This window comes from Sminthopsis crassicaudata, chromosome 6, assembly GCF_048593235.1.
Source record: "Sminthopsis crassicaudata isolate SCR6 chromosome 6, ASM4859323v1, whole genome shotgun sequence".
Classification (NCBI taxonomy): Eukaryota; Metazoa; Chordata; class Mammalia; order Dasyuromorphia; family Dasyuridae; genus Sminthopsis; species Sminthopsis crassicaudata.
In genome coordinates, this window is record NC_133622.1 from 186668317 (window position 1) to 186691637 (window position 23321).

At 35.0% G+C, this 23321-nt stretch overlaps 1 protein-coding gene across 1 annotated transcript in view; it reads right to left on the reverse strand.

The window, feature by feature from the left end:
• The window catches only part of RGS12 (regulator of G protein signaling 12), a 208328-nt gene that overhangs the window by 151859 nt on the left and 33148 nt on the right, over positions 1-23321 (reverse strand). The window contains 1 exon segment of the mRNA XM_074274976.1: positions 6876-6986. Coding sequence (XP_074131077.1) covers positions 6876-6986 — 111 coding nt within the window.

A 23321-nucleotide genomic window follows, 5' to 3' on the forward strand; every position in this document is an offset into this window, starting at 1 on the left:
CCTACTGCTAACTAACTACCTCTGCTTTATAAACTATATAGTCCCTATTTAGTTGAACCTTCTTAAACTCAAAAGTCTGTGAATAGTTTTTTCAGTGTGTTCTAATGTATCTGTGATGGTGAAATAATGGTGAAAATGAGTAAGACAGTTTACTTCAGAAACCTGGGAAAGATTGGTAAGGGCAGGCTACGTTTGTGGAAGACAACTAGACTTTTAGGTTAATTCTTTGACATATGGTATACTTTCAGGAAAGTATAGAGAGGACAATTTAGTCAAAGTAAAAACAAAAAATAATCATAATTTATGTTTTAAAACAAAAGTTAAAATAAAAAAGAAGAAAAGGAAGGAATAAAGAAGTAAAAAAAAAGATGATGATTTCCTGGTTATATTATCAAATATATACATATATCTATAAAATCTACTGTATATCTTACTTCTAGAATTTTGAAAATAATATATATTATAGCCAAAGGCCATTCAAATATATTATCATTGGAAATGTTGCAGTGGGAATTTATTTTCAGGTGTATGTTAAACCATATGTCCTCTGACAGCCTTTCTAAATCCGAGATACTGTAATTTCATTCTCGAGACAGCCCTCAGATAAAAAGCTGTTCTTTCTTGTCCTAAACAATAGCCAACTTGCATGAGTGCAAAACACATAAAAGATACTATACTCACTATTACTTATTCACTCAGATGCCTTCCAGCCTCTGCTCTTCTCCATAATTCCAAATAGCTATTTGATCATAAAGGCAATAAACACTGGGCTATAGGGCACCAGCCTCTCAGCCCCTGAATTATACCCCTTTTCTCTCTCCCAGGGTCTGTTGCCTATTTCCATGCCAAAAGGAAGAAGAACTTTGGGAATTTTTTCCCCTATTCAATGAAAAGTAAAGTTGTAACTGTATACTTTCTTTTCATCTTTATTCTTTCTCCAACTTTAACTAAATAGGCAAGACAGGGTAGGGTACATTACAAGACAAAAAAGCCTGGAGTCACTACTCCAAGAAGGAGGCAAGGTTATAAACCAAAGAGTATTCTCCATATATTTTGAGTATAGAAAAGATTTCTAGTTTCTCATTTGTCATTCTGCTCCTACACACACACACATACACACACACATACACAAATTGGAATTTCATCTTTGTGAAATGAAAAGGCATTATATGCTTAGCATTTAAATATTCTACCAATTACATTTATATACAAATAAAAATTTTAAAAATCTGCTGAAACTAATAGAAAAATGTATATACAAGCTTAATAAAGAACATAAACTATCATTTTTTAAATATAAAGTTTATTAGTTTTGATTTTTCATTTATCAGCAACCACATTTCTTTTTTGTTTAGAATTATTTGTAACCCTGTAGCCAGGGACTTTTATCTAACTAAACTAACAGTTCAAAATTCACAATAAAACCAACACAAAAATCATTAAATTTCAATTTCATCACATGATTCTCATAATAAAATGAAACAAAAAAGTGCAAGATAGAAAATTTCAATCTTGACATACCCAAAGATTTTAAGGTATGCTAAATGTTCCAATTAAAACATGATGGCTACACTGAAAAGCACACTAGACTTTAACACACAAGTTACCAACTTAACCCTTAACCCATAACCTTCAGCAACTCAGTTCTCTCTGTACATCAGTTTCAATTTGATTCTTTATTATATTCCATTCAATCCAATAAATATTTGCTAAGCATTTATTCCTGTCAAGGCCTAAGAGAGATTGCCTCCTAGTGAGAGGATACAACATGTACAATGTAAGGTAAACAGAGAGAAAATATACCTAAATCTGAGACACAGATATATATACATATAGAGAGAGAGAAAAAGAGAGAGAGAAATACATACAAACATACATATGTGTATGTATATGTGTGTGCATATATTTTAGGATCTATAGCTAAAAAGGATCCTAGAGTTAATCTAAGCCCAAACCCTCATTTTAAAGATGAGAAAATCAAGAGAGATTAAGTGAGTGATAGTCAGTGATTAAAACTGAGTCTTCTAAGTTATCATTGTCTATTGCACTATGCTACTAATCAACAATGATTCTAAGGCTGGATTTATATTTGAACACAAATCTGGTTTCACTGAATCACACACAAACTACTTAAATTTGTCATTTAAAAAAAAATACTCCACTTTGTCAACAGTAACTCTCCCAAGAAATCTCCAGAAATTGATTGCAAGAATGGAAATGGTATAAACCTTGGGAGAAGCATTCTATCTTTGACTTTGTAACAAAGAAAAAGATCAAGAATAGTCTGAAATATGCCATATATAGATTTTGGGAGACCAGAGTTCAAAGGGTGTAGAAGGATAAAAAGATAGCATAAACTAGAATTTTACAGAGGAAATCAACCTATGAGATAGAGAAAGCTGTCAATAATAAAATTCTAGAAACAAAGAAAAATAATTCTGATGAGGCAGGAAAAAAAGAGAAGATTGAATTATCTGAAGAAATCTCTGTAGATCCACAAACTTAAATTTTTAAAAAGCCAAACAGAAGACAGAAGAAGACTGGATAACAGAGAATGAATACAAATGTGCAGTAAGGTCTTTTATAAACAGCATCAAAACTATATTTATTTGTTAGCCAAAGGGCTTCTATGGGTCAGGGTTTTTCTAGTGAGGAGTTGATGGGTATTGATAAAGATGGAAAAATCAGAAAAGAAAAAAGAGCCAATGGAAATATTTTAGAATATATAGAAAAGAGCAGAAGGAAATTCAGAAGGGGACATTGACAAGCAGGACAATTTTGTTACTATTGTATTCATTTAATATAGACTCTTAAAAAAGTCTTTGTAACAGAAGTTCATAGTTCCAAACAATCCTTTTTCTCTGCTCTTTGTATGTTGAAATACACATGTTCACTGATACTTAAGTTCATAATAAAAAAATAGCTTTTTTAAAAAAATGAATGTCTAGAGGGTCAATTCTCAGAAGAAGCTGAAACTAACACTACTACACTGTAGATGGGGCCATTCTGAGTGAAAAGAGAAGGTTCAAAGAAAAAAGATCACTATTATTATGAGGAGATGAGATTGTAACACCAGACAACAGAGTTCTAGAAAGCAGAGTTGCTGAATTCTTATTTTGTTTCTGTTTTCTAGGCCAAGGATAACAATCTTTGGATGGAAAGGACAGAACAAATGTGGCTAACAGAGACTTGATGCCTAAGATAAAATAAAGGTAGAGCAAGAAAGTACTGAGTTGTTCTTGTTAAGGTCAAGTCACCTAGATGAGATAAACTTTCAATTGAGATTCCCTTTCCATGACCTTGGAAAGACAACGGAGCATGAGAAAGGCACTATGGATTTGGAGAAAGGTAAATGTTTTAATTTCCAGAAGGAAAAAAAAAACTAGAAATTTCTGGGAAAACTTTAAAATTGATTATTATAAGAATGTTTATGAAAAAGGTAATAGTGATCACAAAGAGCCAATTTATGTTCATTAAGAACAGATTATTCCAAATTAATCTCATCTCTTTTCCTGATAGAGGTTCCAGACTCAAACATCTGGAGAATGTTATAAAAAGTTTACCTGGATTACATAAGTAAATCATTCATGCCATTCTTATGGGAAAAATGAAGAGATGTGGGCTAGGCAATATAGTACCATTAAGAAGAACTTTGGAACTGATCAAATGCTTAGATACAGAGTAGTCATTCATAATTAAATGTCAGTTTGGAGAGAAATCTTTAGTGGAGTATCCCAGGGATCTTCATTTGGTTCAGTGGATCAAATAAAAACATAAATGGCCAAGTTAACTAAATTTTCAAATGACAAAAAGTCAGGATCAATATTCAAAAATAAATTCCCAGGTTAAATATTGTACCAATCTAATAAAATAAAATCTAATGAAGATAAATGTCAATATTCAAAAATAAATTCCCAGATTAAAATATTGTACCAATCTAATAAAATAAAATGTAATGAGGATAAATGAGACTTATATACAGTGTGTACACAGGAAAGAGCTAATCTGTTCAAGGGAACAAAATTCAGGTAATATTTACCAGATTCTTATTGGACATATCTTCTAAACTTGGATTTAAAAATCAAGTTCAAGATTATAAAATCAAGTCGTGCAGATGGAAAGAAATTAATTTTAAAAGATTTAGTGGTTTAAATGAACTGCAAGCATAAGATTAACCCACAATATGATAAGGTAAGTCAAAAAAAAAAAAAAAAAAAAAAAAAAGAACCAAGCCTAAATGTCAGGAGGGCCCAAGATGACAAAATAAAGACAAGATTTGCCTGAACTTTCTCAAATTTCTCTCCAATGTTTAAATAATACCTCAAAACAAATTCTGGAACAGTAGCTCTGACAAAAGAATGGGGTGAAACAATTTCCCAGCCCAAGACAACTTAGAAGGTCAGAAGTCATTGGGGTGAGAATGTAGCATAGTCCAACACAGGCATCCTGGCAAGTCAGCAACAGGCCTTGGAGATAACGGAATCGTTGGTGACAATTTCTGAGCTCTCAGTCTGCAAATGTTATGGGAGTCAAACAACTGGTCAGAAGGAGAGAGCCTTTGCTGGCATTGAGATCAGGATCTGTTATATTGTCCATAAATGGATCCAGATCACAGTCCCAGTGAGAGAAGCAGCACTAACGATGGCAGGATCCCTAGGCACAATCCCAGGGTAGAAAAAAATGCTTGTGGTTGTTCACAGAGCAGAGCATCAGCCAAGAGGGCAGTGACCAAACTTCTTGTTGTAAAAACTGAAAATTTACAGCCGCCCCAAAACTAGCTCTGAAAATAACAGCAGAGAAAAAACCCTGAAGTTTGGGACAATGATCCCTCCATCCCGGGAGCAGAGCCCAACTTTAATATAAAGTAAAAAGTCAAGAAATAGGTAGAGAAATGAGAAAACAACAATAAAAAGAACCTAAAATAAATAATAAATTTATAAATAAATATAAATTAAAAGAACATAAAAACTTGTTATGGAGACAGGGACAGGAAAGAACAAACATAAATACAAACTCAAAAGACAATGTCAAAACAGCTACATGTAAAGCTTCAAAGAAAAGTGGGAATTAATGTCAGCCCCTACACCCAATCCAAGAAGAGCTCTTAGTTCAAGAAGAAAATATTGCAAGCAGCCAGGAAGAAACCATTCAGGTATTATGGCCAGCCTCAGTAAGAATAGCACAAGATTGTGCAGCAAAATAACTGTATGTATAAATATACATAAATTGTATTTAACATATACTTTAACATATTTAACATGTATTGGTCTACCTGCCAGCTGGGGGAGGGGGTGGCAACAAGAAGTGGAAAAATTGGAACAAAAGTTTTTGTAAGGGTCAATGCTGAAAAATTACTTGCATATATCTTGTAAATAAAAAGCTATAATAAAAAAAAAAAAAAGAATAGCACAAGATAGCACTTTCTACATTAAAGGATCAAAGGGCTTGGAATATGACCTTTCCAATAACAAAGGAGGTGATATGACAACAAAGAATCACCTACCCAGCAAAAGTGAGCATAATCCTTCAAGAGAAAAAAATGGCTATTCAATGAAACAGATGACTTTCAAGCATTCCTGATTAAAATACCAGAACTGAAATAAAGTATCTGATTTTCAAATACAAGATTCAAGAGAAGTATAAAAAGGAAAACAGAAAAGAAAAATCATAAGGGATTTAATAATGTTAAATTGTTTCTATTCCTACATGGGAAGATGATACGTGTAAACCTGAAGAACATCATTATTAGGGAATCTAGCAGGAGTACATAGACAAAGGGGTGGAGTACAAATGATGGGATAATAAAATCTAAAAAAAATTAAGGGGTGAGAAAGAGGAACACACTGGCAAAAGGGGGAAAAAGAGATGAAGAATGGGGTAAATTATCTCACATAAAAGAGGCACAAAAGAGCTTTTACACTGAAGGGGGAGGCAATACTTGAGCCTTAATCTCATCAGAATTAGTTCAAAGGAAGGATAACAAATACATTCAGTTGGGTATAGAAATATGTCTTATCTGGGTCAGCTAGTTGGTACATCTGGGAGGCAATGGTCACAAGCTCTCAAACTATCTTAAGAGAAGCATAGTGTTTGGGGGAAGGAAGTCCCACTGTACTCTGTCATGTTCTGTCATGGACAGGACACAGAGTACTGTTTTCTACTTGGAACACAACATTGGTAAACAACAAAGGATTAAAGGAAATAGAGATGTTTTGCCTGGAAAAGGGAAAACTTAGTGAGAATATGAGATTTGTCTTAATTTATGTGAAGCACCATCAAATGGAAGACTTGTTCCTCATTCCAGAGAGCAAAGCTAAGAAAAATGAATGGAAATCTGTCTTTAGCACCAGCAAGAATAAAAGACACTGCATCATGATGTTTAATTGGAAGAAGTTTTAGCTTGTGCCCAGCTCTAGGGTAAAAAAAAAATTTTTTTAACAATGTGACCTACCCCAAAATGGAAGATTCTTCTGTCCTGAAGACATTTATCAGGTAGATCATAGAGAAGATTCTAGGACGGGTACAAGTTAGACAAGACAGAATTTCAAGCTCCTTCTATGATTCTTATTTTGTTAACTTTTTAAAGATATGGCTGAACTCTTTTTCCTGACAGAAAGGTGGTGAACTCCAGGTAACAACTGAGACAGGAAACTTTTTTGGATATAATCAAGCAGGAAATTATGGCTGACTATGCATATTTGTTACATATTTTTGTTTCTTTTTCAATGGGGTTGGGAGGGGAAAAAGAAAAACAGTGAATTTTCATTAGCTGAAGAAAATGAAAATTAAATTAAATTATGCATATATGAAACTGTGTGTATGTGTATACATATACAGATATACATACACACACACACCACATAAAGTTAAATTACCTCAAGGTCATCAAGTGAACGAGTAATACTAAATCTCTTGGATCTTCCAAACGATCTCCGAGTAGAGGTACGCTGTGGAGTAGGAAGCAAACCAATTCCAAACTTTGAACTCTGAAAGTAAAAGACAAAAATGTTTTTTAGTTTTTCTCTTTGGACTTAGGATTTCAGTTTCATCATAGACCCATGACTCAAGAAGAACAAAAGGAAATAAACTGAGCACTCTTCTGTGAAGTAGTGAGAGTAAAGCCCTGCCAAGAGTTACTGAAGATGGCCTTGAGACTCTGCAAAGCCTACCAAGGGAGGGAGCACCCAAACTCCTGAAGGTATGACAAGTAGCTAGCTGGAGCTACATCACCCCAAACATAATGGTTCTCTTCATAGGCTGGTTTTCAGGAACTTTACAAATGTCACAGAAAGTTAAGAAACTTAAGAATTGAATAAAAATTTAAATTTCAAACCATCTCAGATACATACATGTAACCTCTAGTTCCTACATTTCTTTAGTCTTCTCAGTAAAATTTCCATAATTCATTATCTTGGAAATTTAAAAGAAGAATTTAGGAAACCCAAAGCCAAACTCCTCTCATCATAAAGGGAAAATAAGGTACACAAATGTCTGCTTGTCTTCAAAGGCAGTTTAATTACCTTTATCAAAAACAATCATCACTTTCTTTCCAAATGTTCCAGCTCAAATTTCTCTTTTCTGCCTGCTGTACTCATTTAACTTGGATCACTCTGCTTTCCCCTACTTCATTTCTGATAGGAATTACTTATTATGTGTTCTTCAAGTTACCTAACCAATAACTAATGCTCTTATAGAATACCTTCCGTGATGTTTGACAGCTGAAAACCTAAATTCATTCACAGACTCATAGGCTAGAGCTGATACAATCTCCCAGCCAACACCCCTAATGAGCCCTAGAACTAACATATGAATTCATAGTAATATTCTAATTCAATTTATTTCCTCCCCAAATTATCTTGTCCTTAAGATATGTAGATTTTTTATATTGTTATTCATATCCATGTTGTCTCTTCTGATAGCTATAAAATGTCTAAGGCTGCATGAGAACTCATGAAAATGAGTCTTCCTGAGTCCAGGCCTGGAGCTCTACCATTGTGTCATCTTGCTGCTGCTACATAGAACTATAAGAAGCACTTAATAAATGCTTCTTGCATGATTAAAGCACAATAAGTCAGTAAAAGTAGTTTGAAGCTATATTTTGAAGGGCTTAAAATGTAAAGAATTTTTGTTTTACCTCACAGGCAAGAGGAAACCACTGAAACTCTTAAAACAGGAGAGTGAAATGGCCAGAGCCATGCTTTAAGAATATCCATTTTGGTCACTGTGGAAAAGATGGATTGGTGAGGGGAGAAGCTAGAGACCAAGAGGCCAATTAGGAAACTACTGCAATAGTTCAGCTGAAATGTGTTGCACGTCTAAGCTATGCTGACAATTCTATGAGTGTTGTAAATTGGAACAATAATTCTTGGCAATTGATTACATATGAATGTACAACTCCTAACTTTTGAACCTGTTTGATTAGAAATATGGCAATAAACTCATTAGAAGAAGGGAAATTTAGAAGAGAAGTGGGTTTAACAGGAAAGAGAAAAAGTTCTGTTTGGGACATGATGGGTTTAATGACAGGATATCCAGGTGAATATCCAACAGACAGTTAATGATATGGGATTAGAATTCAGGAGGAAGATAAAGGTTGAACATGGATCTTTAGGAGTTATCTGCATAGAGGAAGGATTATTAAATAAGTTTAAAAAGTAATAAGATCATGAAGAGAAAGTAGTCAGGGACTAAAATGCTCCCAAGCTTCCCATTAAAATTCAGGTCTGACGATGCCTTTGCTCCTCCTGACTTCCTGATAGATGGAGCCTGCTGAAGTGATTGCAGCAGGAAGGCATATGGCTCTAGAGGGGAAGGCAGGCCTGTCTCCCAGGTAAAAACCTGCATGTTCTTTTTGTACAACATTTTTCACAAAGCTACAAATAAGCTCTCCTTAAAAAACACTTTGGGCCATTCACTCACTCATTCACTTAGGTATTTGTACACTTACTGTGAGCAAGGCACTACACTAAATGCAAATAATAAGGGAGTTCATGCCCTCAACAGAGAACAGTAGAGAAGAGAAGACCAATTCTCAAAGCAGAAAGTGACAAAGCACAAGCAAAGGGAGTTCAGATTAAATTACTTTTGGCTGAAAAACGGGAGGGGAGAATCAGGGAATACTTTATGGAGATGACTTCTAAACTGGAACTACAAAGCTAAAAGGGAAATTTAAGAACCAATGCAGGAGCTTAGAAATTGCAGCTGGAAAGAACAATCTAAGCAGGGAGGAGGAAAGGATGCTTAGGGCAGAGTGAGTATAAATTAGGCTGGCAGAAGTGGAGGGTGTGTAAAGGGAAGGTGTGAGAGGAAAAGTTGAAAAGGTATACTGGCACCAAATTGTGAAAGACCTTCAATATAAGAGAAAGGAATTTAGATGTTGTTCACTTGTTGGTGGACTCTCCCTCTTTCAGTTATTTCATATTCATTCATCCATTTATATGTCCTGTTATAAGTCCTTTTCTTCTCTGATAACTCTTTGGACTACAGGCTTGGGACATGATTCCAAACTGTTTCAAAGAATGGCGATATCAATTCTTAACCCCACCAACAAGCAATATTGTGCCTGTTTTCCCACAGAACCTACAACTGTCATGTTCAGGAGGTTGTTGCTGTTGTTTGTCCCTCCTTCTCGAAGAGGACCATGACATCAGGGAAGGGATGCTGTGACATGGAAGTCACAGATTGGATTTAAGTAAAGGGAGAGCTGGGCAAAGTCATCTGCCTCACTCTCCCTTCCAGAGCCACCTGGGTCCAGTGGCCAGGTAGTGACCAAGACTCTGAAGATGGCCCTGGCCAGTGGGAGACCTTGGTCTTTTTAAATTAAGTCTTCAACAAGTCTCAGTTTGACCGAGGCTGCACTCAATCAGTGATTAAGGATAGGGAGCAACTGAGGCAAAGAATCTCCTCTTACAACTAGTCCAAAAAAAAGAACCCAAATTAATTATTTGTTTGATCTGAGAGGGCAGTAGCTCATGGTTCCTGGCCAAAACAGAAATGACTGCTATTTACATTCAATCTGAATCAATCAGGACACAAGCAATGACCAAATGGAGTTTGGCCTAGGACCTCTTGGTGGTCAATTAGAATCAGAATGGTTTTAAGACCTGGTCCTTAAGAAAGAAATCTAGCCAGTTAACCCCAAGATACCTTGAGAGGGTTCAAAGGTTTCAGGAGCTCCCGTGGTGAAAGACAGAAAGAAGGGGCAGTGTTACTGAATCACATATTATTATAGAGAGCAAGCAAGTGCACGAACACTGGAAATGTAGGATGGAAGCATCTTGTAAAGGTCCCTTAAGAACCAAACAGAAGATTTTACTTTTGATCTTGAAGGTGACTGGTAACCACCAGTTTACGGAAGTGGGGAGAGAGGTACCATGGTCAGATATGCTCTTAGGAAAATAACTGGTATCTGAGTGAAGAATGGATTAGACTAGTGATGGACTTGGGATAAGAAAACCAATCTGAAAGCTAATGAAAGGGTTAAGGTTCAAGGTGATTGAAGGTCTGCACCAGTTTGGAAGCTACATGAGTGGAAAACTGAACTGACAGGAAGGCAGAGAATCTTGGCAACAGATTGAGAGGGAAGGAGGAGTCAAAGAGAATGCCAAGTTTGAGACTGGAGTGAGGGTACCCTTAAGAGTAATCTTGAAGTTGGCAAGAGGGGAAGATTTGGGGATAAAGACAGTGAATTTTGTTTTGGACACACTAAGTTTGAGGTATATAAAGGACATCAAGTTCAAGATGTCCAAAAGGGGTTGATGGTGCAATATAGGAGAGAGAGTGTGGGGCTATAAGTAAATGGAGGGACCATATGCTTAGAAATGATATCTGAAACCATAGAAACTGAAAGCATCACTAAGTGAGATAGTATGGAGGGGGAAAAGAGAAGGGATCCCAGGACAAACCTTCGTGGAGGCAGCCTATTATTAGCAGATGCAATCTGGATGAAGATCCAGCAAAGAAGTCTGAAAAGAAACAATCAGGGAGGTAGAAGAAAAATCAGGAGTTAGAAAAGTCACAAAAATTTAGAGGGGAGAGATTGTATAAAAGAAGGGGGAAGCTGGAAGTGTCAAAGTGTATAGAGAAGTGAAGAAGCATTGAAAAAAAAGCAATTTAATTTGATGATTAAGAGATCATAAGCAATTTAGGAGGAACAGTTTTACTTGAATGATGAGGCTGGAAAACAAACCGCCCACAGTTTAGAACTGAATGAGGAGAAGCTAGGGTACCCAGGAGCAATAAAGAATAGTAGTTAGAGGGAATGGTCAGATAAAGTGAAGACTTTTAATGACAGAAAAAACATGGGCATGTTTAAAGGCAAGTAAAGAAGTAGCCAGTGAATAGTGATTGAAGATTAGTGAAAAAGTCAGGATGATAGAGTGGACAATATGCTGGAGAAAACTAAATGAAGGGCATATAGAGGGGGCTAACTTTAGCAAGGAGAAGGGCCAATTTCCTTATCTGTGACATGGATGAAGGAAATAGTGAGGGAAGAAATCTAAATGATGTGAGATTGTATAAAAATCAATAATCTGAATAAGACTGAAGCAGTTTTAATTGTGAATAGTCTCTGGGCATAGGTTGATTTTGACCTTTGTTCTAACAAGTTGGTCTGACAATGCAGACACATAATTCAAAAATGACTCCTACATTGGTAACTAGTTATTTCCTGCCTTATATGATACAGTCAGTTTCATTTCTTTTGATGTTTTGTGGTACCTTTCTATAATTTAGTTTAGTTTAGTACCTTTCTAATTCTTTAGTTAAATAAAATATTCATAATATGAATGAGAGGCTTGTGAGTAGTCTAGAACCCTCTGGCCTCTTTTCATTTTTATTCTTAAGCTGTATTTTCCATCTTTTTTTTAACTATCCTTCCCTATCCTACCTTTGCATAAAGTCATCAAATATTAAAATACAGGTTGACTTAACTCTGGAAGATAAAATTTTTCATATAATTTCTTCACTTCTTCATCTTCTGTACAGGTGCTGACACATACACAAGCTGAAATTACCTTCATGATGCTCTTTTGGTTTATGCTTATAATAAGTACTTCACAACAAGTTGACTAAGTAGTTATATAAAAGGATGTTTCTTATTATCTTTGAACATATAATAAAGCCAACTCATTTATTTGTCCCACCAAGGATGATCCATAAGGATCCACTTAGCTCAAACTTCGTTAGTTAGGTCTTCTGGTTTCATTTATATCAAGAATGCTCTGTTTCTTTTAGTCATAGGGTAACTCATTGCACAGTGGACAAGGACCTCAATTTATATAAACTACAGTTATTGTTTATAGACAGTCTAAACCAGTGTTTCTTAAGGCCCTATGCATGTTTTCTTCCCCCCCCCCCCCCCCGGCTGGGGTTAAGTGACTTGCCCAGGGTCACACAGCTAGGAACTGTTAAGTGTCTAAGGTCAAATTTGAACTCAGGTCCTCTTGAATTCAGGGCTGGCGCTCTATCCACTGTGCCAACTAGCTGCCCCCTATGCATATTTTCTTGTCCCTTTAGCACTTAACTGTAAGAATAGAAGGCTGTGTACAAAACTATGGGCCATCTTTAAATTTATTGTTGTAGTTTCATGAGTCCTGTGCTTTGCTAAGGTGGAGAACTCTCACACAGCAGGCATAATAAAATAATAGCACTGTAATAACCAAAACCCAAGACATTACCAAACTCATTATAACATTTTAGGCCATCACACATTTACAACATTAATCATATGGAACTAATTGCCTTCTGCTAATGCAGTTTTGCCTAATACTGCTTATTCTCAACTCAATAAAAACATTGGGTAAAATGTACTTATTTCATGGCCACAAAGAGAAAGGAAGACATTGGGGACATACTACCTCTTCTAATCTTGTCTTCTCTTCTGCTTCACTTATCCAGACCACAGAAGAACCTTAATTTCTTTATTCAATCTTAGACCTTGCTCCTACAACATTCACTATGCCTAACTTCATAACTAATCCCTTTGTCTCTGTCTCTGTGTCTAAATCTGTCTCTGTCTCTCTGTCTCTCTCTGTGTTTCTGTCTCTCTCTCTTTCTCTCTCTCTCTCTCTCTCTCTCTCTCTCTCTCTCTCTCTCTCTCTCTCTCTCTCTCACACACACACACACACACACACACACACACACACACACACACATTTTTTAAAACACGATCTCCTTTTTGTTGGTATTGTTCAATAACACGCACCTGCTTCTGGTACATTAGACTGCTTCTGAGAGTAAAAATGAGTTAAGTATCATTATAAAAATGCACTTGCATATACAAACCAATTTATATGAAGTGTTTCAGATATGTATAGAAGGTAATAATCTATATCAATACACACCTGCCTTTGAGGAACACATAAAATACCTCAACATAATTATAAAAATAAGAATCAAATCATATATTAAAAGAGGGGTTTTGTACAATGATCCAAAACCATGTGTGACTGATGGAGACAAGCTTTTTCTAAAATTGTGACCCTTGCCAAGAAAATTCAATTCAATTCAATAAACATTTATTAAGTTCTTACTGTGTGCCAGGCATTGTGCTAATGCCCAGAATAGAAATGGAAATAGCCCCAAGCTTCAAAGAGCTTGCCTCCATCTATCTATGGGTATATATCCCCCTACTATTAGTTTTCTTAAGATGTTCTTAATTAAAAACTGAATTTGTCATTTTATTTGGTTGCCCTCAAACTCTTGAGAGCAGAAAGGGGCTGAAGTAATCAGGAAAGACCCAACGTATTTTGGTAAAATCCTTTAATTATACTTGAAAGCAAGCAGAGTGGTCAAGGTAAGGGCAAAATAACTCATGGTCTGACACTGACATCATGAGCTACACGTAATCACAATTCAATTCAACAAGTATTTATTGACACCTACTCTAGACAAACCCATTGTGTTAAACATTTGGGGAGAAGGTAAGATAAATCTCTGCCCTCACAAAACTCAAATTCTTGCTAGAGAGACAAGACTTAAGGATATTTATTATTTTTATTTCTTTTTTTAATTTTATTTCTTCTTAAAATCAAACCTGATATAAGGCCTGATATGAGGATAACCACTAATACAGCTGTTTCTCAAAAGGGGCATTCCTTCTCCTGCTTCTGAATTTGCACCGGCCCATTCTCTGTGACTAGGGTGCACTTCCTCCCATCTCTATCTCTCAAAATCCTTCTCTTTCTTTAAGGCTCAGTTCTAAGGTCCTGTATTAAGCCTCCCCTGATCCCTGCTCTACCCCCAGTTGTTAATTCACTCTGTCTATTCAAATTACTTTATATTTATTTGTGTACATGTTGAATCCCTTCTCTAGTAAAATGTAAATCCATTTTCATCTTGTGTCTTGTATATTCAGATTAATAATTATTTCCAATTTAAATTGAATAAAAATCCAAACCACTATCACTACCATACAAGAAGTAGCATGGTTTGGAGGAAAGAGCACTCAACTCGCAGTCAAATGACCTTGAATCTAGTCCTGGTTCTGGTCCATAAATACTTAACCTCTTCAAGCCTATTTCCTTAGTTTTAAATGGGGAGCATAATACAACAATCCCTTTCTACTTCAGAAATGTTGTTATGAGGATCACATGAATAGTATATGTAATAGCTCTTAGAAAATTGTAAAGTTATTAGAAATGTAAATTATTAGTAGTATTAGTATTAAATAACAATATAATACCAAAATTGTCATTGATTAAATACCAAATGATTAAGTGAATGGCATTCGTTCAAGTGAGATCAAAGGAGGCTGGCTGAGGCAGGCAGAGAAGGTTTCATTTAAGCAGTCAGACAGATTTTCAAAAGTACTGTCAAAGGAAGACATCCAGTAACTTAATCTGTTCCAGGGAAGGCAAGGAAGGAGTTAAGAGCCTATGTTCTGCCAGCTCTAGTGTCTGTTTCTTTAAGAAGAATCCTATAATAAATATAGAATAAACAGACAAAAAGTTATTCTGTTCTTTACAAATTGATCGTGTACAGTACAGTATAACAGAAAGAACGGTTTTAAAGTTAGAGGACAAAGGTTCAAATTCCAACCTTGTTCCTTACTACTTGCATAATCTTGACCAAATGACTTCATTAGGTCTCAGTTTCTTTACCTTCAAAATACAGACAAAAGAACTTCTAAAACTCTCTTCCATATGATAGTTCTTGAAATGGCACCACTGTTTCTGTTCATGGAGACTAAAGTCTTACTAGTGGGTTTCAAGGCCACTGAAATCTCCATATATTTTCTATACAAACTATCATTGAGCCTCAACTTTCTCACCCTGAACTCATTGATTTTTTCCTTAACTCAAGTGTAAAACTCTCAATGTATTTCTAGGAGAAATGAAAAGGTATCTATACCATCTTTGTATTAGTTAGCTCATTGGCTGACCAAACTCAAAGCACCACCATCATTGATGGGTTAATGACAACTTGGAAAATGGTCTTGAGTGCAGTCCTTCAGGCACTTCATGGGCCTGTGTTGTTTGTCATTCTTATCAATAGCTTGGATGAAGGAGAAAGACTAGCATGCTTTCCATGCAGATGATACAAAACTGTGAGGGATACTTAATGTCAAACAACAACATAAATATCCAAAAAGATCTTGTTAGGCTAGAATAATGGATCAACCATAATAAGATGAAATATAATACAGATAGATGTTATAGCAAAATGAGAAAGCCAGAATCAATGATAAAATTTCCTAACCTTTATTCTATACAATCCTGACACTCCATAAGACAAGCAATAATTCTTTTATAATATTAAGCATGATATGTGACAAACTAAGTTATTCTGCACAGCAATTTCTCAGTATGAAAACAGTCTTAATTTTCTCCTCTTTACTCCAAATTGTCCATAGCCTCTCTTTAATCAAGGGGTAGTCTACAACTTCAGAGCATCATGATGGAATTTAGCAAAATTCCAAAACCAGTCCTGTTTCATAACCTAGCACAAGGCAGACACTTAATAAATGCTTGTTTACTGACTGATTTACGGGCCAAATTAGTCAGGGAAATAGTGGAATAAAATGATTAAACTTCCCTCCGTTTGTCAGGTTAGGAAACAAACTAATATTACACTGCCACCTAGTGGCTGAATGGAAACCAAGAGTCAAATTTAAAGATAATTTATATAAAATGTTTACTATCTAGCACCACCTGGAGGCATTATATTATTCAGGTTTCTTCAACTTAGTTCCCCTGGTACAAAAATATCATTCACTATTTTTTAATACAAACATATTAATCACCAACTATATGCAAGATTCTGTGCTTGTTCCTGGAGAAATATAACTATCTCTTTTAGCAATCATCATAAAGTATGCTTATAAAGCTATATGAATGAAATTCATTATATCCATTCATAAGTGTGTATTTATGTATATGCATATATACACATATATGTATAAACACATGGGATATTTGGAAATATGTGGGATATAATGTATATTACACAGACAGAGGTATTTGGGATGTACCACTATATATGGGACAATATATACATATATATCATAACTATATATTCGCACACAGGATATATATGGGATATACTACTATAGAGGGACAATATATATCATACCTATATCTTTGCTCATAGGAGATATGTGGGATATATTACTATAGATGACAACATATATTATACCTATATATTTGCACATACATTAAAAAGACAAGATAAATTCCAGTCATACAATCACATTCATGAAACTATCACATGATTTATGGATATTATTTTAAAAGGCAATTGTATATTTATACATTTATTTACACATAAATACACGCATATACTTATATATACATATGTTACATAGGTACTGCAGCAGATACAATGATAATTAAAACATAGTTCCTATTTTCCCAAAAAGTACAGAACTCCACAGAAGAATTGTAGTTCAGACTAAGCATTTACTAAGTGCTAGGCATTATGCTAGACAGAAATGAGACAGTCGCTGTCTAGAAGCTTACAGTGCAGCAGAGACAACGTATACATAAAGGGGTATAAAATAGACACAAGATTAACTGGGGGAGGGAGGGAAGATTATGTGGAAGACAGCACTTGAGCTAAGCCTTAAAGGAAGCTCTAGACACAGAATATAATACAATAGTAAGGAGATATCAGGTACCGTGTCCCATGAGGCACAGTAAAGTCAGTTTAACTGGACCATATTGTATGTGAAGAAGAGTAATATAAATTAATGATGGAAAGATCTGTTTGCTCTGGCTTCTGACATGTCAATTTAGAAAGTCAAACTTATATTTGATCTAAAAGGTAATAGGGACCATGGGAGTTTCTCAATCATTGGAGTGGCAAGATCAGACCATTAGAATGTAAATTCCTAATGAGCAACTTTCATGTTACTTGTTATCCTCGGCTTGGCTAAATACTTATCGACAATGATTATGCCCTAATGTTGTCATTTTGGCAACTATATGGTAAATGGATTAGAAAAGGGAAAAACTTGAAGCAGGAAAAGCAATTAGAAAGTTGCTGCAATAGTTCAACAAGAGATAAAGAGGGTCTGAAGTAGGAAGGCTGCATGAGGGGAAGGGGAGGGGAGAAATGCTATGAAGACACAATCAACAAAACTTGGAAGCCAATGGGATCTAATGAGTGAGGAAGAAATAGAAATTGAGGATGATTCTAAGCTTGCAAAAGGGAGAAACAGGCTTGGAGAAGGAAACTGAACTGTTTTGAATGAGGTTATAGGCCATGTGAAATGTCTAGGAGGCAGCTGGCAATATAAGACTGGTGATCAGGAGAGTCTCGATCTAGACGAAGAGGCAACGGAGGCTATGGCAGCCAAGAAACAAGGGAGTCTCAGACTGCATCAAGAGAAAATTCCCAAGAAGGTCAGAGTCTTACTGGATTCTGTCCTGGTTCTTCCATACTTACAGTCCTGTGTTCCATTCTAAACACCAGTTCTTTAAATAGATATTAACTGATGATAAAGAGCAGCAGAAAAAGGGCAAAGAAAATCATAAAGAAGGCTTTGAAGACAGCCATATGAAGACTGGCTGAGAGAATGAAGATGGTTGGTTTGGTAAAGAAAAGACTGAAAGGAAATAGCTTTCTCTAAATTGGTAAAAAAATTTATCAGGAGGAAGGAAGATTAGACTTGTTTTTTTCTTGGGTCCTCAGGACAAAATTAGGAACAATCTATGGGAATTATCACAAAAATAAAATAAAATTAAGTAAAATTAAAAAGATTGAGCCAGAAGGCTACTGAGGCTCCTTCCAACTCTGAAATTTTTTGTGAGCCAGTGAAGTAGTCTCCCAGGGGTGACTGCCAATGTGAACCTACTATTACTATGCCAGTTTTGGCAAACAGTTAAAAATCATTTGAGCAAAATGTATCTACTGACTGACTGTTAAAGGGAAGCTAGCTCATCAGGGATTATGAACTACAGATTTGGTAGATCAGAGTACCCTGGAACCTAGGAGAGTAGCTGTGTGGTCCCTCTCCTCTCCCCTAACCCAGGTACCTAATCAACAAATCTTTAAATGCTGAGTCGAGCAGGTGTTCTCAGAAAGAGCACAATATAACACAAAATAGAAAAAGACCGCATGGCATGGGCAAGTCTTGGAGTAAAAAACATCTGGGTTCAAGTAATGTTTCGGATACATACAGGCTGTTTGATCCTGAGCAGATACTTTAAGTTTTCAATGCACCAGACAGCTAAAATAGAAATTAGTGCTGGTCTGTATGGATAGAGGGAATTTCCTGACAACAAATTCCCCCTCCCAATGAAATCAACAGTTTATTCAAAACACAAAAAAATACAAAGCAGAAAATGCCAATGGCCATTTAAGAAATATCAAGTTAACATATAAGAAATACCATGTTAACAACAGAAGTCCAGAACAGGGATCAATTAGATCATTTAATCCAACAGCTTCGTTTTACAGATGTTAAAATTAAGGCCCAGGGATTAAGTACCTTGCATAAGGCCATAAAGCAATAAAAGCAATAAATTATAAAGTCCTATTCCACTTTTGGGTGGTTCTAATTTTTTAATTTTCTAACTTTTAATTTTTTTTTTTTTTTTTTTTGTCAAGTGAAAATCTATTCTTCTGCAACTTCCTCCTATTACATCTACTTCTGCCTTAAGGAACTAATGAGAAGAAGCTCAATACCTACCTCTACCTTTGAAATGCTAGCTGAGGTTTCATGAATGGATGGACACCTAATGAATTAATGAAACTATTTTGTAAGCACTTTCTACTTGCCAAACACTATGCTAAGCATTGGAGATAGATACAAAAGCAAGACACTTTGCTTTCCAAGAAGTCACAAATTTATAGAAGGAGCAGTCGTCAGGATTTTGCTTTGGAGAGCCAATCATGTTCCCCTCTTGAGTTTTCTCTTATCCAAGGTAAACAATCACACTTCCTTCAAATGATTGTTTTGTAACAGTTTCAAGTGTCACTAGTTCTGTCTAGAATAAGGGCTTCCAAAATTACCCAGGGATAGATTTTAAACTTTTTTTTTATTTATATTTTCTGTTTCTTAATGTGCATTCTTTTGCCACTTCTCCCCTCCCCAACTCCTTCTCTGAGAAGTATCCTATATGACAAAGAGTATATTTTTTTTTAAAGAGAGGAAAATTGATAACATTTAGAAAATTTGAAAACGTGCCATGTGTGTGACCTATGGACTTTGAACCTCCCACCTCTACAAAGGAATAAATTAAAATTGTTTTCTCATATCTCTTCATCTGCATCCAATTTAATCTTTATAATTTTGTTGAATTTTAAAAAAATGTTCTTTTCATTTAAATTGTCATTGTTACTGCACATATCAGTTCTACTCCATTTTGAGGCAGTTATAAATTTTGCTTCTTAACAAGAGGTCGAGAATTTCAAGGGAAGTAATGGAAAAAAAATCAAATGAAGGTGGCCTAGCTGTACCTGCTCTAGAAGTAAATTAAAAAGCAGCAGTCACCAAAACTGTTTGGTATTGGCTAAGAAACAGATGATCAGTGGAATAAGTTAGGTTCACAGGGCAAGATAGTGAATAAAAATAGCAATCTAGTGTTTGACAAACCCAAAGATCCCAACTTTTGGGATAAAAATTCATTATTTGACAAAAACTTCTGGGAAAACTGGAAATTAGTATGGCAAAAACTAGGCATGGACCCACATTTAACACCACATACTAAGATAAAATCAAAATGGGTCCAAGATTTAGGTATAAAGAACGAGATCATAAACAAATTAGAGGAACATAGGATAGTCTACCTCTCAGACTTGTGGAGGAGGAAGGAATTTGTGATCAAAGGAGAACTAGAGATCATTAGTGATCACAAAATAGAAAATTTTGATTACATCAAATTAAAAGTTTCTGCACAAACAAAACTAATGCAAACAAGATTAGGAGGGAAGTAACAAATTGGGAAAACATTTTTACAGTTAAAGGTTCTGATAAAGGCCTCATCTCCAAAATATACAGAGAATTGATTTTAATTTATAAGAAATCAAGCCATTCTCCAATTGATAAATGGTCAAAGGATATGAACAGACAATTCTCAGATGATGAAATTAAAACTATTTCCACTTATGTGAAAGTGTTCCAAATCACTATTGATCAGAAAAATGCAAATTAAGACAACTCTGAGATACCACTACACACCTGTCAGATTGGCTAAGATGACAGGAACAAATAATGATGAATGTTGGAGGGGATGTGGGAAAACTGGGACACTGATACATTGTTGGTGGAGTTGTGAAAGAATCCAGTCATTCTGGAGAGCAATCTGGAACTATGCCCAAAACGTTATCAAACTGTGCATACCCTTCAATCCAGCAGTGCTACTACTGGGCTTATATCCCAAGGAAATACTAAAGAAGGGAAAGGGACCTGTATGTGCCAAAATGTTTTTGGCAGTCCTTTTTGTAGTGGCTAGAAACTGGAAAATGAATGGATGTCAATCAATTGGAGAATGGTTGGATAAATTATGGTATATGAATGTTATGGAATATTATTGTTCTGTAAGAAATGACCAGCAGGAGGAATACAGAGAGACTTGGAGAGACTTATATCAACTGATGCTGAGTGATATGAGCAGAAGTAGGAGATCATTATACACTTCAACGACGATACTGTATGAGGATGTATTCTGATGGAAGTAGATATCTTCAACATAGAGAAGAGCTAATCCAATTCCAATTGATCAGCGATGGACAGAATCAGCTACACCCAGAGAAGTAACACTGGGAAATGAGTCTAAACTGTTAGCATTTTTTGTTTTTCTCCCCAGGTTATTTTTACCTTCTGAATCCAATTCTTCCTTTGCAACAACAACAACAAAATTGGGTTCTGCATATATATATTGTACCAAGCATATACTATAAGATATTTAATATGTATGGGAATGCCTGCCATCTAGGGGAGGGGGTGGAGGGAAGGAAGGGAAAAATTCAGAACAGAAGGGAGTACAAGAGATAATGTAAAAAAAAAAATTACCTATGCATATGTACTGTCAAAAAAAAGTTATAATTATAAAATTAATTTTAAAAAAATAAAAAAAATTTAAAAAAAAGAAATATGAATTGAGGAAAAAAATATATGTATAGGAATGCCTGCCATCTAGGGGAGGGGGTGGAGGGAAGGAGGGGAAAAATTCGGAACAGAAGGGAGTACAAAGGATAATGTTGTAAAAAAATTACCTATGCATATGTATTGTCAAAAAATGTTATAATTATAAAATTAATTTTAAAAAATTTGCTTCTCTATATTCGTCACATAATATCATTTCTTACAGCATTGTGACATTTCATTATATTTATATACCACAATTTGTTCAATTATTCTCCCAATTAATAAGCATCTTCTTTGTTTTTAGTTCTTAGCTAGTAATTTGTAATTATCTGGGAGTAGATTGGGTTTTTGTTTGTTTGTACATTTTTATCAATGGTTTCTTTGGGGCCTAAGCCCAGTAAAATGGAATCTTTGGTTCAAAGAGTAAAGATATTTTATTCACTTTATTTGCTTAATTCCAAATTGCTTTCCAAAATGGCTGTACTATTTCACAGCATCACCAACAATGTATTAGTTGTAGATCTTCCATAATTCCAATATTTTACATTGCTATTTTGGGGCATTTTTTTGTCAATTTGTAGGGTAGGAGGTAAAATCTCAAAGTTGTTTAGATTTACATTTTTCTTATTTTTAGTGACTTGGAATATTTTTTCATGTAGTTGTAAAAATTTTGCAGTCTTCACTTTAGAATTGTTTGGTCATATTCTTTGACCATTTATCTGTTGGGGAATGGCTACTAATCATATCTATTTATTGTTTATATATCTTGGATGCTAAACCCTTATCAGAGAAATGTGATACAAAGACTTTTTCCCATTCAACCACTTCCCTTCTTATTTTAGATTATCTAGAAGCTTTACAGTTTCAAGTACTCAAAAGTTATTTGTTTTATTTTTTGCACTACTTAAGAATATATCTTTTACCCATGGCTGTGAAAGGTATAACTAATTTCTTTAATAGTATGGTCTTTTATATCAAGGTCATGTATCCATTTAAAAGGCATTGTAGAATATGAGATAGTGATCTAAGCTTAACTGCTGACAGACTGTTTTCAGTTTTCCTGGTAATGTTGTTGTTTTTAATCAAATGTTTCTCTAGGTAACTTATGTTTTCCACTTTATCAAACACTAGATTATTGGATCCTGTTATTTCTGAATTTTCCTTCTTTAATTTCTTTCATTGATCTGTCTATTCTTTAATGCCAGATGGTTTTAATGACTGATGTTTTATAATTACAATTTGGGGATTTAGAAGTGCTATTCACGCTTTGTCCTTATTTTTTTTTTCAATATTTCCCTATTTTTTTGGTTTCCAAATGAATTTTGTAATTATTTTATCAAGCTCTATAAAGTATGCTCTTGATAATCTGATTGGTATAGCATTAAAAATATAAATTAATTTTGGTAGTACTGTCATTTTTTCTTAATTAGCATGGCCCAGCTATGAGAACTAAATATCCTCTAATTAAGATGTTCTTCATTTCAAGAAATTATTTACAGTTCAATTTATGTAAGTTTTTATATGCTTTAGGAGACAGATGCTCAGAAGCATTCTGCATTTTGTAGTTATTTAGAGTAGAATTTTCCTTTCTACTATTGCTTCTTAGATTTGTTATTATAAAGAAATACTGTTGATTCTTGAATTTTTATTTTGTAGCTTACAACTTTACTGAAGTTATCAACTGCTTCAATTAGTATCTTTGCTAATTTCCTGGAATTTTCCAAGCAGGCCATCATATATATCATCCACAAACAGGGATAGTTTTCTCTATCCTTATTTATCTATATGC